Source organism: Schistocerca americana, chromosome 2 (assembly GCF_021461395.2).
Source record: "Schistocerca americana isolate TAMUIC-IGC-003095 chromosome 2, iqSchAmer2.1, whole genome shotgun sequence".
Classification (NCBI taxonomy): domain Eukaryota; kingdom Metazoa; phylum Arthropoda; class Insecta; order Orthoptera; family Acrididae; genus Schistocerca; species Schistocerca americana.
This window is the reverse complement of record NC_060120.1, coordinates 433267520-433294092: the sequence shown is the minus strand read 5'-3', so window position 1 is coordinate 433294092 and position 26573 is coordinate 433267520. Positions and strand designations below refer to the sequence as shown.

At 38.1% G+C, this 26573-nt stretch overlaps 1 protein-coding gene across 2 annotated transcripts in view; it reads left to right on the top strand.

Moving 5' to 3' along the window:
• LOC124590873 (run domain Beclin-1-interacting and cysteine-rich domain-containing protein) overlaps positions 1–26234 on the top strand; it is a 209883-nt gene extending 183649 nt beyond the window's left edge. Inside the window, exons 10-13 of one of the 2 annotated variants that reach the window (XM_047131682.1) lie at positions 521–703; positions 20773–20955; positions 21032–21185; positions 23553–26234. In XM_047131682.1, coding sequence (XP_046987638.1) covers positions 521–703; positions 20773–20955; positions 21032–21185; positions 23553–23765 — 733 coding nt within the window. In that variant the 3' untranslated portion in view covers positions 23766–26234. The remainder of the gene's footprint in view (positions 1–520; positions 704–20772; positions 20956–21031; positions 21186–23552) is intronic. The other variant, XM_047131681.1, reaches the window with a different exon arrangement.
• Positions 26235–26573: the final 339 nt, after the last annotated feature.

Here is a 26573-nt window from a genome sequence, read left to right as displayed (position 1 = left end):
CTGATTCACATTTTTGATAATTTCCCTGAATCCTTCAAAGTAAATGTTGTAGTTATGCCTCTGAAAAGGACATGGCCAGATCCCTTCCCCATCGTAGAATCATGCTCTGTTTGTAATGACCTGATCATCCGTAGGACATTACGCCCTAATGTTTCCCTTTCTCCATGAAATCAGTAAGACAGGAGGACAGTGGCCAACAGTGGCAGTGTTAAACATGACATTATTGCAGCCTCTCACTATCACATTGTTTACTGCCGCACATTGCCCTGGGATAGTAAAACAGTACTTAGGAGAACAACTCATGCTTGTCCCAAAATACTACATTAATTATATGCCCTTACATACTTTCTTACTTACATTCAAGAATTTAATGAGACAATATTGCTCAAATAAAAGTGAAAAATTATATTCTTGCACAGTGCTTGCTAACTGTAGCTTAAGTAGACTGAAAATACTATAACTTGAGCCACTAGATCTTTGTTGTCACCTAGCACTGAATCTGAATATTGTGATACCACAGGCGTAGGACATTGATGGTGAAGCAAAACTACCGCTGTGCTGGTTGCGGTATGAAGGTGGCACCAGAATATTCAAACCGTTTCCGTTATTGTGAGTACCTGGGTCGATATTTCTGCACTGGGTGTCACACAGGACAACTGGCACCAATTCCAGGCAGAATACTTACAAAATGGGATTTTACAAGGTGAGTGGCCCTTTTCTTCTTATTTTTATTCTTCTTCTTCCTCCTCCTCCTCCTCCTCCTCCTCCTCCACTATACTCCACTTCTGCACTAGTTTCCTAATTGCACTACTATTCAACCTACATTATAAGACTTTTTGTTCTGAGTTACTGAGTGTTGAGTCTATTATCCTTTTAAGTTTATGTTGCATTATGAGACACAGATTCTCTCAAGTTTTCTGTGTATAAGGAATCTATTTGTGATATTTGAGGCTTTCCTGACATAATCACTGCTTCAAAGATTCACAGGCATCAACAAAATTGGATGTTATTTTCTAAACAGCACAATATTTTCACGACACAGCTTCTAGCCATCTTCAGGTACACCTTGTGAAAATTTGGTGCTGTTTAGGCAATACTGTAGAAGGCTATCCTTGTGAACCGAAGGCTATCCTTGTGAACCTTTCAAGCAAGAATATTCCTTTATTGGCTGATGTACACAACCCGGGGCAAGTGGGAGATCCGGGAAAAACTCGGGAATTTTTTCATCTGGGAGAAAACCAGGGAAAACCTGGGAATTTTTTAGAATTTCGGGAGTTTTTCATTGTTTTTGTTTTCGGTTAAATTTTTGTAATTTTGACTGGTAAGAACCAGCACTCTAACAAAGGATATTGTTGTATCCCACTACTGCAGAATAATACTGCAGCAATAAAACATGAATGAGAGAAAAAGAAACCTGAAATAAAACTTAAGTTGCAAAGGAAATGCACCATATACAACAACTAAACACAGTGCTCATACAAGCGTCTACCAACAGCAAAATGTGTCGAAGGCTTTAGGAACATTATGCAATGCTTCATAACAACAAATTGCCTTATGAGCGTGATGTCACAACTGTTTACATTAGATTCATTTGAGCAAGCGGGCTCATGCGCATGCGCAGTTGAGTCATGTGCGAGTAGTGCCCTCTCCCGCTTCTGGCTGCAGAAGGTGGCTGTTAGCTGTATAAGCAGTAGCTGCAAGCTGTCGGATGCTACCCGGAAAAATTTTACTGGCTTGCTCAAGCTGCCAGATTCGTGCATGAGCATCAGGCCCGGATCGGGGGGGGGGTGTATCTGTCCCGGGTGGCAGTTTTGGAGGGGGGGGGGGGGGGGGCAAATTCATATTCTTGAGGAAAAAACCTGTAGTTTCACAAAGCGCCTAGCATCCAGTGCACGTTGGTCTATTGATTATTCATATGATTTTGAAATGCGCCCCTGTTGGATTTTGAACACATTCTAGGTTGATTTTTGAATGCCTGGCATAGTGTATGTGATGTGTCTGCCAGGGGAATCCCTGTCACATCTAGAAATAAACTTTCCTGTACACAAAAGGGGACGGGGCTATATGAGCTGAGTGGTATAAAGCCGAACGGGTGAATACCAATCGCTGTTTGTTTATGTGGTTGACTGGGTTTGCGAATGATCAGCGTTGTTATAATTACTAGTGAAATCCATAGATTCAGACTACCAGAATGGAAATAAAAGACTAACAGGAACAACAAGTATTATCTTCTTAGTGTATCCAAGAAAATGAAATTTTGACAGAACATCTGTGGCCAGACATCTACTCTAGTAAGGGCCAGTTGTACAGTCTGTGGCTAGCAGCTGCTTAAGTTCTATTGTGGGAGTAGCGCAGAAAACACGTTATACGAACACATAATAATGCCTAACTGGGGTATAAATGCGAGATAACTAAATCGTTGATTGTGGCATGGTTAGTGAAGTTAACTGAAGAGTAAGTTTTGACAAGAATAGTTACAGAATTAGTGATGACAAGATTGTTTGTTAGAACAAGGAAGGAGAAGAAACGGGATCTTCACATACATTGTGGAAGAGTATGTCTATTCCAAATTTATATAAAAATTTTGTACTTCTACTTTCCAATCTCATGCTTGAGAAGCTGGAGTGTATGAATGAAATGTGAAACTATTTTGTAACGTAATGCTTTTTGCTTGTAGTAGGCCTAATAGTCATTTGATATTGGTAATTAATGAATTATATTCTGTTGTGTTATAAAAATGACCATTTGTGCCAAAACAATCTCGTTTATTTGGTGTATGTCACAATTGCTGCAATATTTGACAGGCCTATTTCATTGTCTCCAGCAGACAGTGACAAAATACACATAATCAGATCGATAAACCACACCAGTCTTGGGTACTACTTGTGTTAACAGCATTTTCAGTATTAGGCAACGACATTTCGTTTGTTCATGTAGCAAAATGTTTGACGAACTTTGATGAGGTAATAGATTCTTTCACAGAAAGGAAAGTACACCATGTAAAACTGTAGCAAGATTAGAGAGAAAACAATGCTAAGACTTAAGGATTGGAGAAATGTATACTGTCTTGCTTTTCTTTTGTCGTTACTGGTTTTATGTATCCTATATTTAATTTTATGTCACACTAAACAGCAAGTTATTAGCTAATAGGCAATAAAGAGTGCAAATTTTCTGAAGAGTTCTTGTTCTCCCAGTTACAAATAATCCCATCCAGTATTAATTGTGAGCTTTTTTTTTTTTTTTTTTTTTTTTTTTTTTTAAGAGGGGCAGTATGTCAAACCAACCGACTGGGAGCAGCAGAGGCATCACAGGACATTTTAATTTCCACTGTCCTGAGTATAGTTTGATGGCATCCATTACAAAATATACACATTTGAATTCTACAGAGCAAAATACAGTGATGTGTGATAGAAGAATGCTGTGTGAAGAGGCGTGGGACTGCACCATGGCACACTTAAGACCAACATGTGTTAAATTTCCTAGAACACACATGTTTTATGTATCAGACTCTTCAGAAAGATGTGCACTACAAAATGAACATATTTTTGGAAGGTCAATTTTTTTTAATTTTTGGCATCCTACCTCAAACGCTCAATGGGGAAGGAAGGGGTGCCGTCGCTATCTAGTATTGCCCTGGTTCGGAAATATCGTAGATCTGGGGCTGATGCACACAGCAGTCTGAGTTGTAGTGGGGAGGTGGGTAGTTTCCACATGACCTGTGTTTACATTTAGTGATTTTGCTGGTTCCTCTTTGTTTGCCGTTCTCACTTCAAATGAAAACAAAATGGGTTTCTGTGGCTAGTGTGGGGTGGCAGGTAAAATATGAAGATGATAGTTGTTTATTGTTTTAGTTTTTGCTCACCGCCTTTCTCACCTGAGCCTGGCAACTATTTTTGTGGTCAGCCAGAAAGTGATGGAGAACATACTGACCTTAGTTTCCAGTCTGCATGGCCACATTTTGGTCCAGCCCACTGAAAGAAATGTTTCTATTCTCTTTCTACTTAGCCGGATCAGGACTATGATTATAAATGAAGGTATAAAGCTCCAGTTCAAACACACATTGACTAAATTATCTTACGTACAACACTTTGAAAGTCATTAGGTTCAATTGACAGAAAATCTTTCTATCTTAAACAGCGCTATTATCAGTTCAGAGGCGACCTCTATGGTACATTCCCCTGACTACTAATACTCCAATAAATGGTTGAAATAAATGCTCACCACGAAAGTGGAAATAATAGTCACCACTTGCCATGCAGATTTGTCATTATTCACAGGCAGCAAACTAACAGTCCCTTTAGCAAAATCTAAGTGATCCAGGACAGTGTACAGTACCTACCAGTTATTAAAGAAAATATGCGTTTTGTCACAGTCCATTTCTGACGTCATCCGAGGCAGAGCATGATCCGACGTTTAACATGGATCTACCAGTGGCTGAATGTAAAGTGAACCTTCTCCCTGCCTCTTGGGCTGTATTTATGTATTTGCCGCAGCGGATGGCCGAGGGAACACCTGTTGTCATCTGCCTTATTCACACAGCAGCAGCCTCTGCAGGACTGCTTTCTTGGACACATAATCTTTAATAACAGAGTTATGAATTAATTTAGACTCTTCTTAATTTTTATGTATATTCTGGTAAGTTGCTTGAAAGCACAGAGAAAGTTTCAGCCTACTTGAGTAAAAACTTTGCCTTCTAGAAATTTTAGAGTGGAACCGATGGTAGATTGTTAGCTCTGAACTATAACTTTAATAGAACTCACATTGGCAGTTATTAATACTACAATTTCTTACAGCTCTATTATTTAGTAGGTTTTATCATCTGTTGTACCAAATTTTTCTATCATTAAAATTACAGGTACTTAATCTAATACAAATGGGTAAATTTTAGTTACAAATTTGGTTTTCATTAAATTACTCAAAAACTATAAGAGGTAGCTTAACATAGTCTCTTAGTTATTATTTTTAGGTTGAACTGAAGCATAAAACAAATTTTTACATTTCTAAGTTTAATATTTAGCACCTTCAATTTTTCTTAAAAACGTGGATTTTGTCTGTAATTTTAATTCTTTTGCTTTGAATCTTGCACTACTTATTTATAACCTCCATAGGCACATTCTGGCCAAATTCTGGCTTTCTAACTTTATTATTTAGGCCACTTATTTTTTTCTTAAAACTGTATTTTTGCGAAAACTATTGATTTAATTACCTTAAGACTTGACATCTAAAATGTTATTACAGTAAAATATATGTTGACAGATTTTGAAATGAAAATTTGTCCTTCAATTTTATACTTAATTATGGTGCAATACTTGTGCGCTACACGCAGACACATTAAGTTGACATAGTGCTGATATCAGTGAATTGGGGCAAGTCTTGGCACACTCGCTTGCCTCTGTATCTCACACACTATACAGTGCTCGTTTCGCTTCATCGGGAGCTTTCAAGTTAATTAAAATAAATTCACATAATTATGGAAGGCTAAAATATTTTATTAGTTTCAGTTTTTATTTCATTTCCACCTTTCTGACAGTCAATCATTAATCGCCTTGCAGAACAGTGATGTAATTTTTGTCGGTTTGCTAAAGAAATTTGGCTTTTATTAATCGTTTTTGCTAAGGCAGTCCATTTATTTGAAACGAAGTGTTTAATTCCACACCATTGGCTAGTTTCAACTGTTCACTGTATTTCAAGTCCACATTTTCATGTTCTAGCATATGAGGCATTATGCCATAACAAAGAACCAAACATGAGATGATACAGTACTGGTACTCCAAAAAAAATTACATCTGAATCTGGACATATGAATGTGCACTTAAAGCCAAATTATGCATTTTACTATGGTTCACAAAATTCTGATGCTCTTGGACCCTCTGATGCCTTGTTTCTTTTACGACATAATGTTTTACACGTACAAACATACGGGCTTCCTACGTCATCGTAGCTGCGCAAGCGCGGTGACACCTGTTATCTGATGCTCTCTGGCAACTGCAGAAGAACCTATCTGTAACAGGTTGCGGGAAAATATTGTGAATGGTGGTTTAAAAAGCATTACTTTCAATGTAAATTTCCTTTTATGCAAGGTGAACTATGCCTAAGAATGTACAATGAATTTTGTAAATGACAGATTGTTTGACTCTCATTTAAAAATCAACTCTTCGAGGATGACCATTTAGAAGAAATTCGAGCCCAGAAGTTCAGAAATTTATGTCATTATTAAAAATTTTACTTGCCCTTTTGTATTATGTATCTGAAAGTGTAACGTGCACAAAAAAGATCAACATTATATGTGAAACCTTAGCTTCTCTTGCAACTTATTAATGGAGGTAGCATGTCATACAGGCCAACTTGGAGCAGGAGAGGCACTACACGACATTTTAATGTCCAGCGTCTATACTCATACCAGAGGAAATTCAGAAACATAACATAATTTTTTTTTTTTTACATGTGAAATTTCATCGTTTTTTTTTTTTTCACTTACTATTGGCTGCATTTGTTGCTATAGGTACACTTTTTTTCATAAGTAAGAGAGATTCTTCGCTGAATTTCGCACAGCATACAAACTGTACTTACAGGTGTATGAAACTCCAGAATCTTCCAAATCTGTTAAACACTGTGGTAAAAATTGAGATAATTAACTATAAAATTTGAGCTTTTTCTAAACATGAAGTTGAAAATGTAAAAGCTCATTTATTTTTTCATAAATTAAATAAATTCTAGAGTTTCATACACCTGCAAGTATGGTTTGTATACTGTGCAAAATTCATTGAAGAATTTCTCTTGCTTATGAAGAAAAGTGTACCTATAGTGACAAATGCAGCCAATATTAAGTGAAACAATGATGAAATTTCACATGTAAAAAAAATTATTTTGTCATGTTTCTTAACTTCCACTGGTATGAATGTGTATCCTGGATCCTTCCACGTCATGCTGACTAAATTTTATGAATTTATTCGTAAAAGTATAGACACTGGAAATTAAAATGTCCTGTTCCAAGTTGGCCCCTTCGATGTCCTACCCCCCTTAGTCTTAGAGACCAATGTTATATGTGAAAGCTTTTCTTTTCTTGTAGCGACACTATGTATATTAATGTAGGCCATTAACTTTTCTATTTGTGTGTTCGCGCTACTCAACAGTGATGTTGATATTGACTGACTACATCACTTGTCCTATGCTCTGAATATTCACTGTCATTGGCTAGCGAAATCACATGTCACAAGCTATGCCTGGCTTACAAAAGCGCATCACAATCTTGATTTCAGTGTCTCGGAAAGTAACATGCGGTGTTTGGTGGAATTAGAATTTATAGTTTTGTAATACGAAAATATGCAGTGTACGTGTTACTGCACGTCAGAGTTCTTTCCAGAAAGTAGAAAGTGGTTTTTTTCCTCTCTCTCTCTCTCTCTCTCTCTCTCTCTCTCTCTCTCTCTCTCTCTCTCTCTTTTTCCAAAGTGCCGGGAAATTCTGTGCTGGTTTATAAAACCATAACTATTCAAAGGATTGATAAGTTTTACAGTTCAGAGGAAAAGTATACTGTCACTTAACACAGAAAAGTGTATTTTCACCCGAGAGAAAGTGTATCTTTAACCGAGAAGTCCGAGAATTTTTTTTTCCTTGTCCACGTATACACCCTGTTTATGTATAATAAATTATTATATGAATACATTAATCATAAACCATGAAGATTTGCGATGAACAAAGCAAATAACATCTATTATTATTTCATATGCCTGCATTTGTAATCTATTCATTTCTAATATGTATTCATTTCTTAATATACTGTTAGAATTTTTCACTTGTTTGTATGGAAGTCATGTGACATGCTCATATTAAGCAGATACTTCTCTAATAGTGCCCAAGTTGTTTTTCACTTGCAGCTGATAAGCCATAGTTGTTGTTGTTGTTGTTGTTGTTGTTTTTGATGTGTTATTGTTGTTGTGGTCTTCAGTCAGAGATTGGTTTGATGCAGCTCTCCGTGCTGCTCTATCGTATGCAAGCTTCTTCATCCCTGAGTAACTACTGCAACCTACATCCTTCTGAATCTGCTTAATGTATTCATCTCTTGGTCTCCCTCTATGATTTTTACCTTCCACACTTTCCTCCAATCCTAAATTCATGATCCCTTGATGCCTCAAAATTTGTCCTACCACCCGATCCCTTCTAGTCAGATTGTGCCACAAATTCCTCTTCTCACCATTTCTATTTAGTACCTCCTCATTAGTTAATGTGATCTACTCATCTGATCTTCAGCATTCTTATGTAGCACCGTGTTTCAAAAGCTTCTATTCTTTTCTTGTCTAAACTATTTATTGTCCATGTTTCACTTCCATACATGCTTACACTCCATACAAATACTTTCAGAAACGACTTCCTGACACTTTAATCTATACTTGACGTTAGCAAATTTCTCTTCTTCAGAAAGGCTTTCCTTGCCATTGCCAGTCTACATTTTGTATCCTCCCTACTTCGACCATCATCAGTTATTTTGCTCCCCAAATAGCAAAACTCATCTACTACTTTAAATGTCTCATTTCCTAATCTAATTCCCTCAGCATCATCTGATTTAATTTGACTACATTCCATTATCCTCATTTTGCTTTTGTTGATGTTCATCTTATATCCTCCTTTCAAGACACTGTCCAATCTATTCAACTTTTCTTTCAGGTCCTCTGACAGAATTACAATATCATCGGCAAACCTCAAAGTTTTTATTTCTTCACCATGGATTTTAATTCCTACTCCAAATTTTTCTTGTGTTTCCTTTACTACTTGCTCAATATACAAATTGAATAACATCGGGGGTAGGCAACAGTACTGTCTCACTCTCTTCTCAACCACTGCTTCCCTTCTGTGCCCCTCGACTCTTACAATTGCCATCTGGTTTCTGTACAAATTGTAAATAGTCTCTCGCTCCCTATATTTGACCCCTGCCACCTTCAGAACTTGAAAGAGAGTAATCCAGTCAGCATTGTCAAAAGCTTTCTCTAAGTTTACATAAGTTTGCCTTTCCTTAATCTATCTTCTGAGATAAGTCATAGTGTCAGTATTGCCTCCTGTGTACCAACATTTCTATGGGATCCAAACTGATCTTCCTTGAGGTCACCTTCTACCAGTTTCAATTCGTCTGTAAAGGATTCGTGTTAGTATTTTGCAGCCATGACTTATTAAACTGATAGTTTAGTAATTTTCACACTTGTCAACACCTGCTTTGTTTGGGACTGGAATTATTATATTCTTCTTGAAATCTGAGGATATTTTTCCAGTCTCATACATTTTGCTCTCCAGATGGTAGAGTTTTGTCATGACTGGCTCTCTCAAGGCTTTCAGTAGTTCTGATGGAATGTTGTCTACTCCTGGGACCTTGTTTCGACTCAGGTCTTTCAGTGCTCTGTCAAACTCTTCACGCAGTATCATATCTCCCATTTCATCTTCATCTACATCCTCTTCCATTTCCATACTTTTGCCCTCAAGTACATTGCCCTTGCATAGACCCTCTACATACTCCTTTCACCTTTTGGCTTTCCCTTCTTTGCTTAGAACTGGTTTTCCATCAGAGCTTTTGACATTCATACAGTTGGTTCTCTTTTCTCCAAAGGTCTCTTTAATTTTCCTGTATGCAGTATCTATCTTACCCCCTAGTGATATATGCCTCTACATCCTTACAATTGTCCTATAGCCATCCCTGCTTAGCCATTTAGCACTTCCTGTCGATCTCATTTTTGAGACATTTGTATTCGTTTTTGCCTCCTTTATTTGCAGCATTTTTATATTTTCTCCTTTCATCAATTAAATTCAATGTCTCTTCTGTTACCCAAGGATTTCTTTTAGTCCTCATCTTTTTAACTACTTCTTCCCGTGCTTTCACTATTTCATCTCTCAAAGCTACCCATTCGTCTTCTATGGTATTTCTTTCCTCTGTTCTTGTCAAACATTCCCTAATGATCTCTCTGAAACTCTCTAGAACTTGTTGTTCTGTCAGTCTATCTAGGTCCCATCTCTTTAAATTCCTATCTTTTTGCAGTTTCTTCAGTTTTAATGTACAGTTCATAACCAATAAATTGTGGTCAGAGTCCACATCTGCCACTGGAAATGTCTTACAATTTAAAGCCTGGTTCCTAAATCTCTGTCTTACCATTACATAATCTATGTGAAACCTTCCAGTGTCTCGAGGCCTCGCTCACGTATACAACCTTCATTCATGATTCTTAAACCAAGTGTTAGCTATGATTAAGTTATGCTCCGTGCAAAATTCTGCGAGGCGTTTCCTCTTTCATTCCTTATCCCCATTTCATATTCACCTACTACTTTTCCTTCTCTTCCTTTTCCTACTATCAAATTCCAGTCCCCCATGACTATTAAATTTTTGTCTCCCTTCACTATCTCAATAATTTCTTTTATCACATCATATATTTCATCAATCTCTTCATCATCTGCGGAGCTAGTTGGCATATAAACTTGTACTACTGTGGTAAGCCTGGGCTTTGTGTCTCTTGGCTACAACAGTGTGTTCACTATGCTGTTCGTAGTAGCTTACCCGCACTCCTACCTGTGTTACTATTTTTTTTTTATTCATTATTAAACCTACTCCTGCATTATCTCTATTTGATACTTATATTTATGTATATGTGGTGTCTGTTCTCCCCACTTATCTGTGATGTATAATTCTGTATTCCCCATAATCTTATTTTCACTAATGTGGAAATACAGAATTAATCTGCAAGCATTCAGTGTTGAAAGTAAGGGACTATGGTATAGGGATGTAGACAGTATGACTTGTGGAAGTTTGGGTCGGCCTGCGAGGCATGCACAGATACCTTAATGGTAAAGCGACTGCTTCTGATAAGCAGAAAATATGGTTTACAGTCCTGGTTCAGCACAAAGTTTTAAATGTCACTAACAGGTAGTATCTGCACCTAATACAGCTGATGCCAAGTTATTCACATCCAGTTGATTTACTTGGTTTGGTTCTACTCTATTTTATGTGCCCCGTCAGACCATTACTTGTCCTTAAAGGGAATCACAAACTGCCCGTAGGTGACTAAATCAGCCATATGTAGCATGTCTTACTGAGTAGTTTAACCCTCTAAATGACTCAGTACAAATTGGTCTGTTCGTGGCTATTCCATCATTTGGAAAATGTTCCTGTAAACACATTCACAAAAAGTACAGGCCGTTGTTCTTTGCAAGCTGTTTGTGTATTAAATCCATCTCTTCTTCCAAATATAAATCTTCTCTGGAACTCCCACAAGGGTTTTTATTGCTCTTAACACATAATTTGATTTCCTTTCCATATTTGGTTCTTGGTTCCTGTAGCTCAGTACAACCCTTTTTCTGTTCCTGTTCGGGCTTTTCGAAGTTCACTGCAGAAGATTTCAGCTAGTTCTGAATCTGTGTTTTAATAAATGCTAAAGTTGACTTAAAGCTTCTGCCCAGTTCAGAACTGAGTTATTTTTGCTGGTTGCCCATTAACTTTCCCTTCTTCAAATGCCCTTGTGGTTGCCTTATTTTCTGTCTCTTTACCAATGAGGAGTAAACATTATCTTTTACTTCCATAATAGCCTCTGCACTTTGTAGCATATTTTGCTTTACTTGTGTAATATCCTCTCATAAACAAATTTATGTTCTCCCAATAATCAGTAAATTTTGTATTTACTTTATTTCTTGTTCAAATTGTACACTGTACGTTTCAAACCCATTGGCTGTCCCCTACTCCACTCCTTCTAATTGGCTCATAGGTCTTCCTCCTTTCAAAACAGTCTGTGCACCCTTTTAAACATGAACTGTCGTGACCCACCTGAGTACCAAAATTGTCAATCTTTTCATTTACCCGAACAAAATGGCCATTTATTTGTAAAAACTGTTCATTCATCTGATCATTTATTTGATCAGTTTGATTAGTTTGTATCTTCTTCATCCTCAAAGTGAGAGCTTCATTTTCAGTATCTGCAGCGAGTTACTCTTTCACTTTAAAAATTACTTAATATGATAATAAGCCTCAGGATATTTAGTTATTGTCAGCTGAAACACTACTGTCTGTTTTATTCCTAGTATAACCTCACAGTAGTTTTGTTAAACTAATTGAAACCTTTAACTGTATCCAGAACACATTAACCTGCTGGCTGTGTCTATTTGTGGACTTTATACATTGTTCAAATGCGCCCCTTGCTGCCACAGGCAGTACGACAGACTGCTAATGCTTCTTGTGACACTGCCTGCCTGCCATAGTCTTGACACTCTAGCTGCAGTTGTCTGAACTGTAGAATAGTGACAGACATGATCAGTCCTGCAGACATTTGCTTTGTTGCACAGATCTGCAACCACTGTCATTATCCTTGCACAAGAAGTGAGCTATTAACAAATATACCCACACAGAAAATGTGTGGATAGGTCCTCCTCAGTCCCTCAGTAACAACTACTGAACCTGTTCCTCTTTGAATAGCCTTTCTCAGCCTGCTATTCTGTAGCCTGAGATGATATTTTCTATTAGTCTAGGCTGCTTATCTTCCTATGGTCTTTCCCTCTCCTTCCCTCTTTCCTGATGAAGCAACCATGGGTTGCGAAAGCTTGAAATGTGTGTGTGTGTGTGTGTGTGTGTGTGTGTTTGCTTGTTTGTGTTTGTTATTGTTTCTATCAACGTACCAATGCTTTCGTTTGGTAAGTTACAGAATCGTTGTTTTTATATATATATATATATATATATATATATATATATATACACACACAAAGATGATGTGACTTACCATACGAAAGCGCTGGCAGGTCGATAGAAACACAGACAGACACATACATACACACAAAATTCAAGCATTCGCAACAAACTGTTGCCTCATCAGGAAAGAGGGAAGGAGAGGGAAAGACGAAAGCAGTTGTTACTGAGGGACTGTGGAGGACCTATCCACACATTTTCTGTGTGGGTATGTTTGTTGATAGCTCACTTCTTGTGCAAGGATAATGACAGTGGTTGCAGATCTGTGCAACAAAGCAATTGTCTGCAGGACTGATCATGTCTGTCACTATTCTACAGTTCAGACAACTGCAGCTAGAGTGTCAAGACTATGGCAGGCAGGCAGTGTCACAAGAATCCACTTCCTTTCGTCTTTCCCTCTCCTTCCCTCTTTCCTGATGAGGCAACAGTTTGTTGCGAAAGCTTGAATTTTGTGTGTATGTATGTGTCTGTTTGTGTTTCTATTGACCTGCCAGCGCTTTCGTATGGTAAGTCACATCATCTTTGTTTTTAAATATATTTTTCCCACATGGAATGTTTCCCTCTATTATATATATATATATATATATATATATATATATATATATATATATATATATATATATATATAAAAACAAAGATGATGTGACTTACCAAATGAAAGTGCTGGCAGGTCGACAGACACACAAACATACACATAAAATTCAAGCTTTCGCAACAAACTGTTGCCTCATCAAGAAAGAAGGAAGGAGAGGGAAAGACGAAAGGATGTGGGTTTTAAGGGAGAGGGTAAGGAGTCATTCCAATCCCGGGAGCGGAAAGACTCACCTTAGGTGGAAAAAAGGACGGGTATACACTCGCGCACACACACACATATCCATCCACACATATACAGACACAAGCAGACATATTTAAAGACAAAGAGTTTGGGCAGAGATGTCAGTCGAGGCGGAAGTACAGAGACAAAGATGTTGTTGAAAGACAGGTGAGGTATGAGCGGCGGCAAATTGCAATTAGCGGAGATTGAGGCCTGGCGGATAATGAGAAGAGAGGATATACTGAAGGGCAATTTCCCATCTCCGGAGTTCTGACAGGTTGGTGTTAGTGGGAAGTATCCAGATAACCTGGACGGTATAACACTGTGCCAAGATGTGCTGGCCGTGCACCAAGGCATGTTTAGCCACAGGGTGATCCTCATTACCAACAAACACTGTCTGCCTGTGTCCATTCATGCGAATGGACAGTTTGTTGCTGGTCATTCCCACATAGAATGATTCACAGTGTAGGCAGGTCAGTTGGTAGATCACGTGGGTGCTTTCACACGTGGCTCTGCCTTTGATCGTGTACACCTTCCGGGTTACAGGACTGGCGTAGGTGGTGGTGGGAGGGTGCATGGGACAGGTTTTACATCGGGGGCGGTTACAAGGGTAGGAGCCAGAGGGTAGGGAAGGTGGTTTGGGGAATTCATAGGGATGAACTAAGAGGTTACGAAGGTTAGGTGGACGGCGGAAAGACACTCTTGGTGGAGTGGGGAGGATTTCATGAAGGATGGATCTCATTTCTGGGCAGGATTTGAGGAAGTCGTATCCCTGCTGGAGAGCCACATTCAGAATCTGATCCAGTCCCGGAAAGTATACTGTCACAAGTGGGGCACTTTTGGGGTTCTTCTGTGGGAGGTTCTGGGTTTGAGAGGATGAGGAAGTGGCTCTGGTTATTTGCTTCTGTACCAGGTCGGGAGGGTAGTTGCGGGATGCGAAAGCTGTTGTCAGGTTGTTGGTGTAATGCTCCAGTGATTCCGGACTGGAGCAGATTCGTTTGCCACGAAGACCTAGGCTGTAGGGAAGGGACCATTTGATATGGAATGGGTGGCAGCTGTCATAATGGAGGTACTGTTGCTTGTTGGTTTGATGTGGACGGACGTGTGAAGCTGGCCATTGGACAGGTGGAGGTCAACGTCAAGGAAAGTGGCATGGGATTTGGAGTAGGACCAGGTGAATCTGATGGAACCAAAGGAGTTGAGGTTGGAGAGGAAATTCTGGAGTTCTTCTTCACTGTGAGTTTAGATCATGAAGATGTCATCAATAAATCTGTACCAAACTTTGGGTTGGCAGGCCTGGGTAACCAAGAAGGCTTCCTCTAAGCGACCCATGAATAGGTTGGCGTACGAGGTGGCCATCCTGATACCTATGGCTGATCCCTTTAATTGTTGGTATGTCTGGCCTTCAAAAGTGAAGAAGTTGTGGGTCTGGATGAAGCTGGCTAAGGGAATGAGGAAAGAGGTTTTAGGTAGGGTGGCAGGTGATCGGCGTGAAAGGAAGTGCTCCATCGCAGCGTGGCCCTGGACATGCGGAATATTTGTGTATATGGAAGTGGCATCAATGGTTACAAGGATGGTTTCCGGGGGTAACAGACTGGGTAAGGGTTCGGATAGGTTGGTGTTAGTGGGAAGATGGGAACTTGCTCTTCAATATATCCTCTCTTCTCGTTATCCGCCAGGCCTCAATCTCCGCTAATTGCAATTTGCCACCGCTCATACCTTACCTGTCTTTCAACAACATCTTTGCCTCTGTACTTCCGCCTCGACTGACATCTCTGCCCAAACTCTTTGCCTTTAAAAATGTGTGCTTGTGTCTGTGTATGTACGGATGGATATGTGTGTGTGTGCAAGTGTATACCTGTCCTTTTTTCCCCCTAAGGTAAGTCTTTCTGCTCCCAGGATTGGAATGACTCCTTAATGATGAAGCAACCGTTGGTTGCGAAAGCTTGAATTTTGTGTGTATGTTTGTGTTTGTTTGTGTGTCTATCAACCTGCCAGCACTTTCGTTTGGTAAGTCACATCATCATTGTTTTTAGATATATTTTTCCCACGTGGAATGTTTCCCTCTGTATATGTATATATCAGCCAATATAAGTTGTACTAATCCTTAACATGAGGTTCTTGTTGAAATTTACACTTGTGTGATGGTATACTGCCTTTAATTATTACTCTCTTTTTGTTAATTTCATGGGAGTGCTTATCAACAAACTCTGTATTCTTTTATTCACTACAGCACTCTAGGAAAAAAAAAAGTAAGAAGTCAGTCACATTTATATCACGCAGCCACTGTGCATTCAGTGGCAAAGTGTACTTCACACCAGTATTAGTGGTCTTTTGGTGCACTGCATGTGCTTATTGAGCAAGATAAAAATGAGTGTCCAAAAGTCTCTGCATTTGCCCTAATTTCTTCTGTCTTATTCTTGTATTCCTATGAAGTTACATAGTAGGACCAAGGAATTGTTAAAATCCCAGCTGCATTTTGTTTCATTTACTCATTGCCTAATGACAGTCTGCTTGGTAAGGACTCCAAATGCTGGAGCAGTACTCCGAATTGACCCAACTACTGCCTTGTATGTTATTTTCTTTGCAGATTCACTGCATTACCCTGGAGCATTTCCAGTAATAACAAATTTAAGTCTTCAATTCACCTTGCCTGTTACACATTTTACACATTCGTCTCATTTCACAGCTGTTCATCACTAATCTTAATATCAGATACTCTACAGTTCTTTCTGTTTGTAATGGGCGTTATTGTGCACTTATCTATGTTTAAAGAGAGCTGAAATACCCTACACTTAGTGACAATGTCTTCCAACTTTTTCTTCAGCCCTTACAAGTATCCAACAACAACACTGATTTCCTACAGACATCAGCATCATCAACAAACAATCTGATAGCACTGCTTGCTTCTATCTTATAAATAATTTATGGATCTTGTATGTATCATTTATGTATATGTATGCCTCCTTTGGGCTCATGTGGTATTACTTTTGTTACTACTGAACATTCACCATTCAGTATAAGATATTGGATTCTATTGTTCAGAGAGCCATCAGTCCAATCACATGTTCGTTAATATATTCTCTAAGATCATATTGTGGTTGTTAGGCAACAGTGCCATACACTGTCAAATGCCCATCATAAATTTAAGCAGCATTTACTATTTGCATGATTTCATTTGTGAATAAAGTAAGATGTGTTTCATGTGATTCATGTCCACTAATTACATGCTAATTCTTTTAAAGGAGCTTATTTCTCTTGTAGAGTATCAGAGAATATGTTGTAGGATCCTACGAGAGGACAGATGTTGGTGGTGTTCATCTGTAATTTTGTACATCCATTTTTTATCCTTTTTGAAAGCTACGGTGACCTGCACTTTTCTCCAGTCGGCCAGGACTGTTCACTGCATGAGATACACTCAAAAGAACTGAGCTAGAAAGGAGGTCAGTTCTGCAGTGCATTAAATATGAAACCTACCTGGAATACTGTGAGGGTCTGATGTCTTGTTCCCATTGAGTAAATTTCATCATTTCAGTACCTATCCTTTGTGAATATATGCAGTCATGAAACATTGGTACGGTAGTGCCTCCATTCGTGGACAAGTAATTGTATGTGAAAGTGAAGTTTTGGCTTCTGTCTGCTGTGTTCAAGACTGATCCAAAGAAAATTGTATGGACAATTTAGATCCATTTATTGGCTTCACACATGACCAAAACTTCCTCAGGTTTACTAATTTATCCATAGGGATCCAGTCCAAGATACCCTCAGCTGTTAGGGTTGTGCTGAGCAGGGTGCAGTAAAAAGGGTTTGTTTATGCTCAAGAGCACCAGGAAAACATTATTCACAGACACACATTTATTATTCCCAAATACAGAATTGTCTTCCCAGGACACTGGCAGCTCATTTGGGACAGTGATGTGTGGACATCATCACCAGTAGCAGGCATGCGCCCACTTGGCAGTATTGCCACATAGAGCACGGCTCGTTTGGCAGCCATTATGTCATCCCCAGTCGGTGCCTCACAGGCGTCATAGCTGGCATAGCCTGTGATGGGTGGCAGTGGACAACAGCTCTATGAGCAGGTCTCATAAACACTGTTGTTGATGCGAAAGACATGCCCTTGAGACTTGCCTTCCAGCTAGTAGCCAGAGATTGCCAGCAGCATCCTTGGCTGCGGGAATAGGACAAGCTGCAACAGTGGCTCCCCCTTACAATGGCAAACAGCTTCTTGGCCCCACTGTTCAAGTATCCAGTTGCCCAGCAGGGTGATGGTAGTCTCTGCATCCCATCAATGATGTACCGGAAGTTGGCACTTCAGCATGCAGTTGCTGGAGTCCCTCCAGCAAGACTTGCAACTCCATAGAAGGTTGTAGACCATCAACTGACATAGCTTCCTCTGAATCAAAGGACGACTGCAACTCAGCTCATAGATTAAGAATGGTGTAGTATTTATGCTGGTGCTTTGTGTGGGTCTGCTGCAGTGGGGATAGCAATGACATTATGCACACTAGCTTTCTCCTGTGGTCAGCTCTCCTAGTGGCTTCAGACTTTCACGAATTTGTCTTTCAGATGCTCTTTTCTGCTGCATCAGTAGCTGAATATATACTGTTGCATTGTAGCTGACCTTTCTTTTGAAACCCTGCTCTGTCACCAGTACGACACCATCTGTCTGTTGCCAAGATGTCATTGTGCTTTGTTTGCAGACTTGGGCGCTTGGCCGATCACACTTGCCGTAATTGCTTCATCCATTTCTTTCTAGATGGCAGTTTGCTGGTCATTGAATTAGGCAGCTCGGTTTCTGATATCACCACTGAAGAACTTTAACGAATTTTTAGTGTTCACTAGTGATACTACTCTGGAGTGCATCTCCCCCTCTGTTCAAAAAGTTCACCTCGAATTTCTCAGCTTGAAGTATTTATGAAAAAATCTCATCACTCACAGTGATAGTTATACATTGTTCAGTTTAGTTATCCTTCTATACCCACAGAATTAAATCATAAGGTTTCTTGTATTGACTCTTATTTCTGAAGCATTACTTTCTATGTCTAACACATTGACTTATCGTCTGAATCTTGATTGAATCTATTTCTTGCTCACTAATACACTATAAGTTTATCAAATAGTTTACATGTAACCTCTCACTGTTCCTTAGCTGTGTTTACAAACCAATCAATGGGTGTTTGGTGCACAGGTAAATTTGAGTGATGTATCAACTTTTTTTTGAAACAGCAGTAGATTACACAAATCAAAATCGGAACCGCTACAGCACAGAAAGATTTTATGCTTATAGTCGTGATACTGTGATGTTGCCTAGTGTGATACTCCTATATGTGCAGATGCATTTACCCTGCTGTAATTCTCACTTTCTGTGTTGCTAACTCTAGCAGCTTCTTGGGTCAGTGCAACATACGTTGTGTCTACTTAAGTGTGATTGTACCAATGACCGTAGCTAGTAGAGGAAGTGTTGTGCCCACAGTGTCACAAGCCATACCATTTATTAGTACACACTGCTCTGTAACTCCGTTCTAGCCATGCCTTTTGGTTTTCTGTGTTCATAACAATGTACATTACCATTTCGTACACCAGTCTGTATCAGCCTACTCATGCAGGTTTAACTTCTACAAGGTTTTGGAGCCAGTGGCTCCTCCTCCTAGCAGAAGGGTTGAAGAGGAAGGAAGAGGGGGGCGGAAAGGACTGGAGAGGTGTAGGAAAAGGGGTACCGTTCAGAAAAGTCACCCAGAACCTTGAGTCAGGGGAGACTTACCGGACAGGATGAGAAAGAACTCTTACTGTCTCTAATTGATTATTTTCAGTGTTGTACTCGTGCAGATTGTAATATTTTCCCTCTGACATCATCACGAGTATTTCAGTGACATCAGAGCTACAATAAACTATCATCATTTCATGTGATTTCCAGCATTTTTGAAATGTCAAACAGATATTTTATTGAAACAGAAGGAAACTTTACCACAGGATGACTTGATAACAATTTACAAAATATGTAAGTAAAGTGGCCATGCCTGAAATGTGAATAAATCAAACTCTGCTGTTCTTCAGGATTCCTTGGTGGATCAGTAATTTCCAAGCTTCTGCTTTGCATCTGGGTTAATGTTTTCATTTTCATTCCGCAATATTTTGACAACTTCCCTAGTTGTCTTTTTCATGGGCTAAGCATGAGTTTAGTTTCTTACTGTTTGAACCCCAGCCAAACTGTGAACAATTAGCAGCTCTGTGTACTACCCTAATAGTTATTTTCCAGCACCATCAAAGAATAAACAGTCTTATAGAAATCAAGAGTTCACACTACAAAAAGTTGTAAGTAAGGAAAGCGTCATTAGAGTATTCCTGTGAACAGAAAACATAAATAGCTTCATAGAGAGAGCATTGATATGTTTTCTGGCTTAATTTAAGCAAATGGTGTTACAATTTCCACACTTAAACTAATTCCCCTTTCCTTGTTAATTATATTATCCACCCCTCCAATCTAGATTTCTTTGTTCATTACACTGCCCCATAAGTTTATCGCCTGTACCATGATGCTGCTATTGTCATCTTATTTTATGGTCATAGATATGTTTGGTGACAGCTGATTTAGTTTCACACTCACATTGGATGTAATTTTCTGTTCTTCACTTCTTTATTCAACAATTCTTATAATCTGCACAACATACAAATTGCCAGTTTCTTGTGGTATGTGGTTTTAGAGCCCTGGATTATCTGCCGTGCAGGATAATAGACCTTTTAGTTTTGTTTGAGAAGTCAATCTATATTGGTAACTAGTTCTTCAAAGTATTGTTCAATCTTCTCAGAGAATCATTTGTGTTTAGGTATGAAATTCTAGGTCCTTCTGCCTTGGTATTTGCTCCTTTAGGAACCTTGATCTGTTGTTGTTCTGAGTACACTCCCCCACCCCCCCTCTGGCCACCTTTTTTGTGTGTGTCTCAGATGTCGCATTTCTTCAGTGAGCCTTTCTATGGTTTGTCAGAGCCAATAAAGATCTTAAATTTCTGAAAAACTGTTTTATTCTTGGAAGGTAGGGTAGTTGACAAACTATTACACAAGGGAAATGAGACCACAAACTTCACTGCAAACATAGATATCTGAAAATTTTAAATTACATCCTGGATCTTCCATGGATGTTTAAATTACATTATGAGAAAAGTCTTCATAATTAGCTAAATTGTTGTTGAGTCAATCATTTTCATTTTGCTGACGTTCTCTTTTATGATGATTTAAATATTTCTTTATTGTGCAGGAGTCCAGTGTCAACTTTTTCATATCGCCTGCTGGACCAAATGATTGGTGATCCACTGTTTGTTATTAATGATTTGAATCCTGGCCTGTACAGAAAAGCTAAACAGTTAGAAAAATGCCGACAACTGAGGTTGCAGTTGTTTTACCTGAAGGATTTTGTATTTTTATGCAGATTTGCAGAAAGGTAAGTTAACTGATTTTACTGTGAAGCTTGGTAATGCAGCAGCATGCAAAAATTACACAATGAATGGATAATTCAGTCTGCAGGAAGGCTTCAGAAGAGAGCCCACGTATATTTATACCCAGGTGGACACTTACTCTATACAGGATCTCATTGAAGTGAAGAATGGTACATTGCTGTCAAGATTATCAGAATTAGTAAATGCTAGTCTAGCTCACACAGAGGACTGTGAGGTATGTTTAATTTACATTTGTCTTACTTTATGCTAAACTACAGTGTATATTCCATCTTGAAATATTCCTCTAGGATCCCAGCAAGGTCTGAATGTGTTCGGATTTAGTGAACATGGGCACTCCAAACAGGGGCTGTTTAGCAGTGTTAATCCTTTGGCTCATGTGTTCTTAAATGCATCAGACCTTGTGTGCTTAAATGCCTCAAACCTTTTGTAATTCTGTAAGGAATAGAATATGGGTACACTGTTACAGGATGTGAATACCAGGTAACATCCAAGTATGTGTTCTAGCAATTTGTGAAGGCAGTACCTTCCCTCCCCCCCCCCCCCCCCCCCCCCGCCCACTCCCCTGCTCCATCTTGCCTTCCACATCCTCAAGTGTGTATTAATTGTCCTGGTCATCAGACAGTATACATTATGTAAAAGAGATAATCAAGAGGCATGAAAGATTGTGGTGCCATAGATGTTTAAGAATGAAGCACACATACCATGCCATAATTGACTACAGTATGTTTCACTTTGAATCCTGCATCCTATTAAGCCATTGAACTACACAAGTGAATTATATCTTGATGTATACTACCTTATTTTATGGACTGTAAGACATATTTTTTTCTTCGAAAAATTGTGTCCAAAATTCAGGTTTGCCCTATACTCAAAATTAATATAAAAATGTACAGTTATCTTTTTTTTTTAAATTTAAAATTCCCACCAATCTTAAAAATAGCCATGTATTCAAAGCCACAGGAAACCTCTCTCCATCTGGCAACACTGGATTCAACTGCCAGCAGCAGTGCACTGATGCTACAGGTTTATGAAACGTCATGGACTTAGCATGCGAACTAAAACCAAAATATCTCAGAAAATGCCAGAAGAGCATGAAGAAAAGTATTATATTTCCATCACAGTATTATTCAACATCTAAAGAAAACCAGTGTGAACTAAGCCAAATAGCAAATATGAACAAAACTCCTCTGACATTTGATGTGCAGAGTAACAAAACTGTTGCTATGAAGGGTGCTGAACTATACCTATAAAAACAAGTGGACATGAAAAAATGCACTACACTGCTGTACTTTCATGTTGAGCTGTGACAGTACTAAACTTAATCCACTGATCATTTTCAAGCGCAAAACAATGCCAAAACCTTCTCAAATATCACCAGGTGGTGGTGTTCACATTCATGACAAGGATTGGATGGATGAGGCTGGTACAAAATTGTTGATTAACAGAATGTGGGCGAGAAGAAAATGTGATTTATTGACGAGTTCTCTTCTTGTGCTAGATCGGTTTAGAAGTCATTTGAAAAATTCTGTGAAAGAGAAATTGGGACCGGGAAATAAATACAGAGTTCGCTGTTGCTTCACGAGGACTTGCTTCATAACTTCAACTTCTTGATGTCTTGATAAATAAGCCATTTATAGTGTATATGAGAGAGGAATGGAACAAATGGATGATGGATGAAACCAAACATGAATTCACACCAAATGGAGTTTTAAAACAACCTACAATCAAACAAGTGTGTCAGTGGATAAAATGACCGTGGTTTAGAATGAGAGAAGAAATTATTGTTGAATCTTTCAAGAAGTGCAGCATAAGTAATGCTTTCGATGGCAATGAAGACCATCTTATACATGAAGAGGACAACAGTGATGATGAAGAGCAATAGGAGGAAGAAGAAGAAGTAAGTTCAGATAATGATTTTCAGGAATTTTAAAGCTCCGTTTGGTTTTATAAATTAAGAAATTTTTTTTAGTCTAGTTTTGCAATCTAATAATAAAATGGTAAAAAATGTTACTTTTTAAAAAATTACTTAAAAATTAAGGTGTGTCTTACAGTCTGTAGTATCTTGTAGTCCATAAAATATGGTACTGTGCAACTTTGGAATCTTTCTATAAGGAAATGGAGGTACGTTACTCCGCAGTATGTGCTGATACAAAACTTCCTGGCAGATCAAACCTGCGTTCCAGACCGAGACTCAAACTCGGAACCTTTGCCTTTCGTGGGCAAGGGCTCTACCCGTGAGCTACCCAAGCATGACTCATGACCTGTTTGGAAGGTAGGAGACTAAATACTATCATAAGTAAAGCTGTGAAGACAGGTCGTGCTTGAGTTGCTCGCTGGTGAGAGCATTTGCCTGCAAAAAGCAAAAGTCTTGAGTTAGAGTCTCAGTCTGGCACACAGTTTTAATCTACCAGGAAATTTCAACTTACATATAGTTTCTAGGAATGTAGAGCCATAACTGTTTTATTTGTTTTAATATTGCTAGGTTTAGAGCCTCTTTTATTTGATAAAATTAATACTCGGCATTTATCTAACTGATTCATTGTGAGATACTGGATTACTAACCTAGTAAAATCTGTTACAGCTATGTCAGGCACGTGGATTTGTGTGTGAGCTGTGCCATGCAGCACACGATGTAATCTTTCCTTGGCAGCTTGGAACAGTGACTCGATGTGGTAACTGTGGATCCTGTTTCCATTCGGCCTGCTGGTCTCCAGCACCTTGTCCCAGATGTGAAAGGATTAGTGCACGCAGAAAAAGCTGTGAGGAAATACCAGAACCTGTTGAACCTCCTTAGGTCAAAGTCTTGTATAAGACTTCCCTTTGATACATTGAAATCTGTCATCCTGCTTCACTTCTCACAAATTAGATCTCTTATTAAGCACAGGTAGTGAAAATGAAAGTATTGTTGGAAGAAAAGAAGAAGTGATGATTAGTTAATGCGTGTATTATTGGCATGTCTAAGTTTATTTGTTTTAATCCTCAGGGATAATTTTATTAGTGTATCAGGTAAGATTGTTACACATTGAAGGACAATAGCACAAGCTTTCTGAATTTTAAAGTCAAACATTTATTATTATTATTATTATTATTTGTTTTCCATGCTGGGACATATGTTCCATGCTGGAACATATGTTATGTAATTGTTTTTATAGCCATCTTTAATCTTTTAAATCTGATGTCAGTAAGTAGTATCCACCAGTTGCATCATTTTTTGCTGTTTTATAGAGATGTATTTCACAGAGAATAAAAGGTATGAGACTATCATCAACAAAAGGAATAATGATGATAAAACTGATGAGCAGTATATCGCATGAAAACTGAAATTTTCATGATTTTAACAACTGCAGTATCAGTATTCATAGCAACTTATATTGTTGCTAATTTTTTTTAAAACACGGGGGTTGACAGCTGACTACATTTTTGGAACAGTAATTGGTGACTGCACCTCCATTGCTCCCTCCTTTCATCTTTCAGTCTGAGTCCCACAATTTGTCTAACTTTCTTGATCCTCTCATCACTTTTTTCCACAGTGTGCTCCCAATGATGTAGGTGCAGCCTCCAGAACAATAAAGGCTATTTTTTCTAGTAGCTTGCTTTTTGTGAAGTGGTTAAGAATGTTTGTGCTGTGGAAATGATCTCTTCTTCATGCAATTTTTGCTGTTGGTAGGAAATGACAACCATGTTCCCTATAAGAATAAAATCTAGTCAACAAGCCAAAGTATAGCAATGTATACATTTGAAAGAAGCCTCACTGAGTTTTAGATTATTTATACAGTGTTGTGATGTGTCCCATTATTGCAAGTGATAATAAGCAGCAGGCACTGGTGATAATTAGTATGATCAAATAGTTGTCAGCTAAATCTATGGCAACATATATTATAGCACTATGGAATTATTGTTACATTTCTCATCAACAACAGCACAGATTCATTTTGTGGTATAAAATAAATTTTCTGAATCTGTATATTACAGGTATAATATGCTGTCCCATATTCCGATATCTTCCTTTTCTTCCTCCTCTCCTATATAATTTTGTATATGGAGGGAAGTCATTAAATGTTAACAGTAAAAGTCAATAGATGATACTCCACAATCCCCTTCTTACAATGGAGTGACAGCATTCAATAAGGAAGTAAAATACATAGGAATATGTCTCGGTAACAATGGGTCTATTGCAGTAAGACATTTAACAAATTAAATTTATATACTAATTACTGGAGAATTTTGTCTGCATTCCTGTTCATTAATTACTTGTAACTGAAAGACTTGTTATAACATTAGTTGGCAAGGAAGGAAGAAGTTTGTCTTAGAATGATAGGCTAATCTTGTGCTGTTTTCCACAGCTTAAGCATTGTTGTAGTTGTACCTACATTTTGACACTTTGCTCGTTCCTCTCCATTGGTAGCAGTAAACTTTATTGACATAAATTACACAGTGATTCTCTATGGTTGTGTAACAGTATTTTTGTACTAAGTGAAATACTTTTTGTGAAGAACTTATCAACGAATTTCAGATATAGGATGCACATAACTCATGCAGATGTGATTTATTTTGCATGACAGTGTAATCTAAATATGCAAGAGGATTATAGTAGAAGTAGATTTCTTTTTGTGTCTGGTTTAAATATTTTCTCAACTTAGTTTTGCAGATATTTTCAGTGTAATCGGTGCATCTTCCAGTAACTTAAAATGCAGTGCTTCAGAAGACTCAAGTGTTTATTCCTTGTATACAACTTACAAATTTCAAAAAATATCTTTATTTTGTTAATGCAATGAGAGAAAAATGAATGGTGCTGTTTCAGTGACTATAATTGAAGGAAATGTTACATTAATATATAAGTAATTATCCTTCAGCTAGGCAGCTTCATTTATCAGATTAATATATAATGTGACTAAGTCAAAAGCATCACACAGTTTTTGTTGGAATAAGCAAGTGCCAAGGCGTAAGACAAATTGATGATATAGTTGAATCCATAAGGCTGTTTCTGTTATCTCTATTTGTAATATAACACTTGAAAACTAAAAAAAAACTTGTTTTTATCTCTGTTGTTGTTGTATTATTACACAAAGTTTTACCAAAGATAATGTGTTATTAATTGTTGCCTCTATTGTAAATAATAATAACTATAGTATTACACTGATGAAGCTGTGAAATGTAACATCTTAGACTGAAAAAGTATAATTTGTTGATGACTTTCTACTGTATCACTAAGCACAATGAAATAAATGTTTGTATAAAAGTTGTATTTAGTAAAATCTTTATTTTAAGATAAACTGAAAATGGTGTGTACTATTAAGGTAAATACATATTAATGAGAGCAGTATTTTGTTCAACAATATTTTTCGAGTATTTTTTGTTCTTTACTTCTAATATTGTGGAATAAAAGCACCTGCATAAAAGATACATTTCTGAAAGATATTTGGTGAAGTTGGAACATATTACAGGGGCTCAGTCTCAGACTCGTATAGTCATCAGGAGAGAGCCAGGCAGGATGTGGTGGTAAGGTCTTAATTGCATTCAAGAGCACCAAGAAAACATCATTCCCAGTTACACATTTATTGGGAAGTAATAAAGGATTGTCTTCCAAAGCACTATGCCTCAA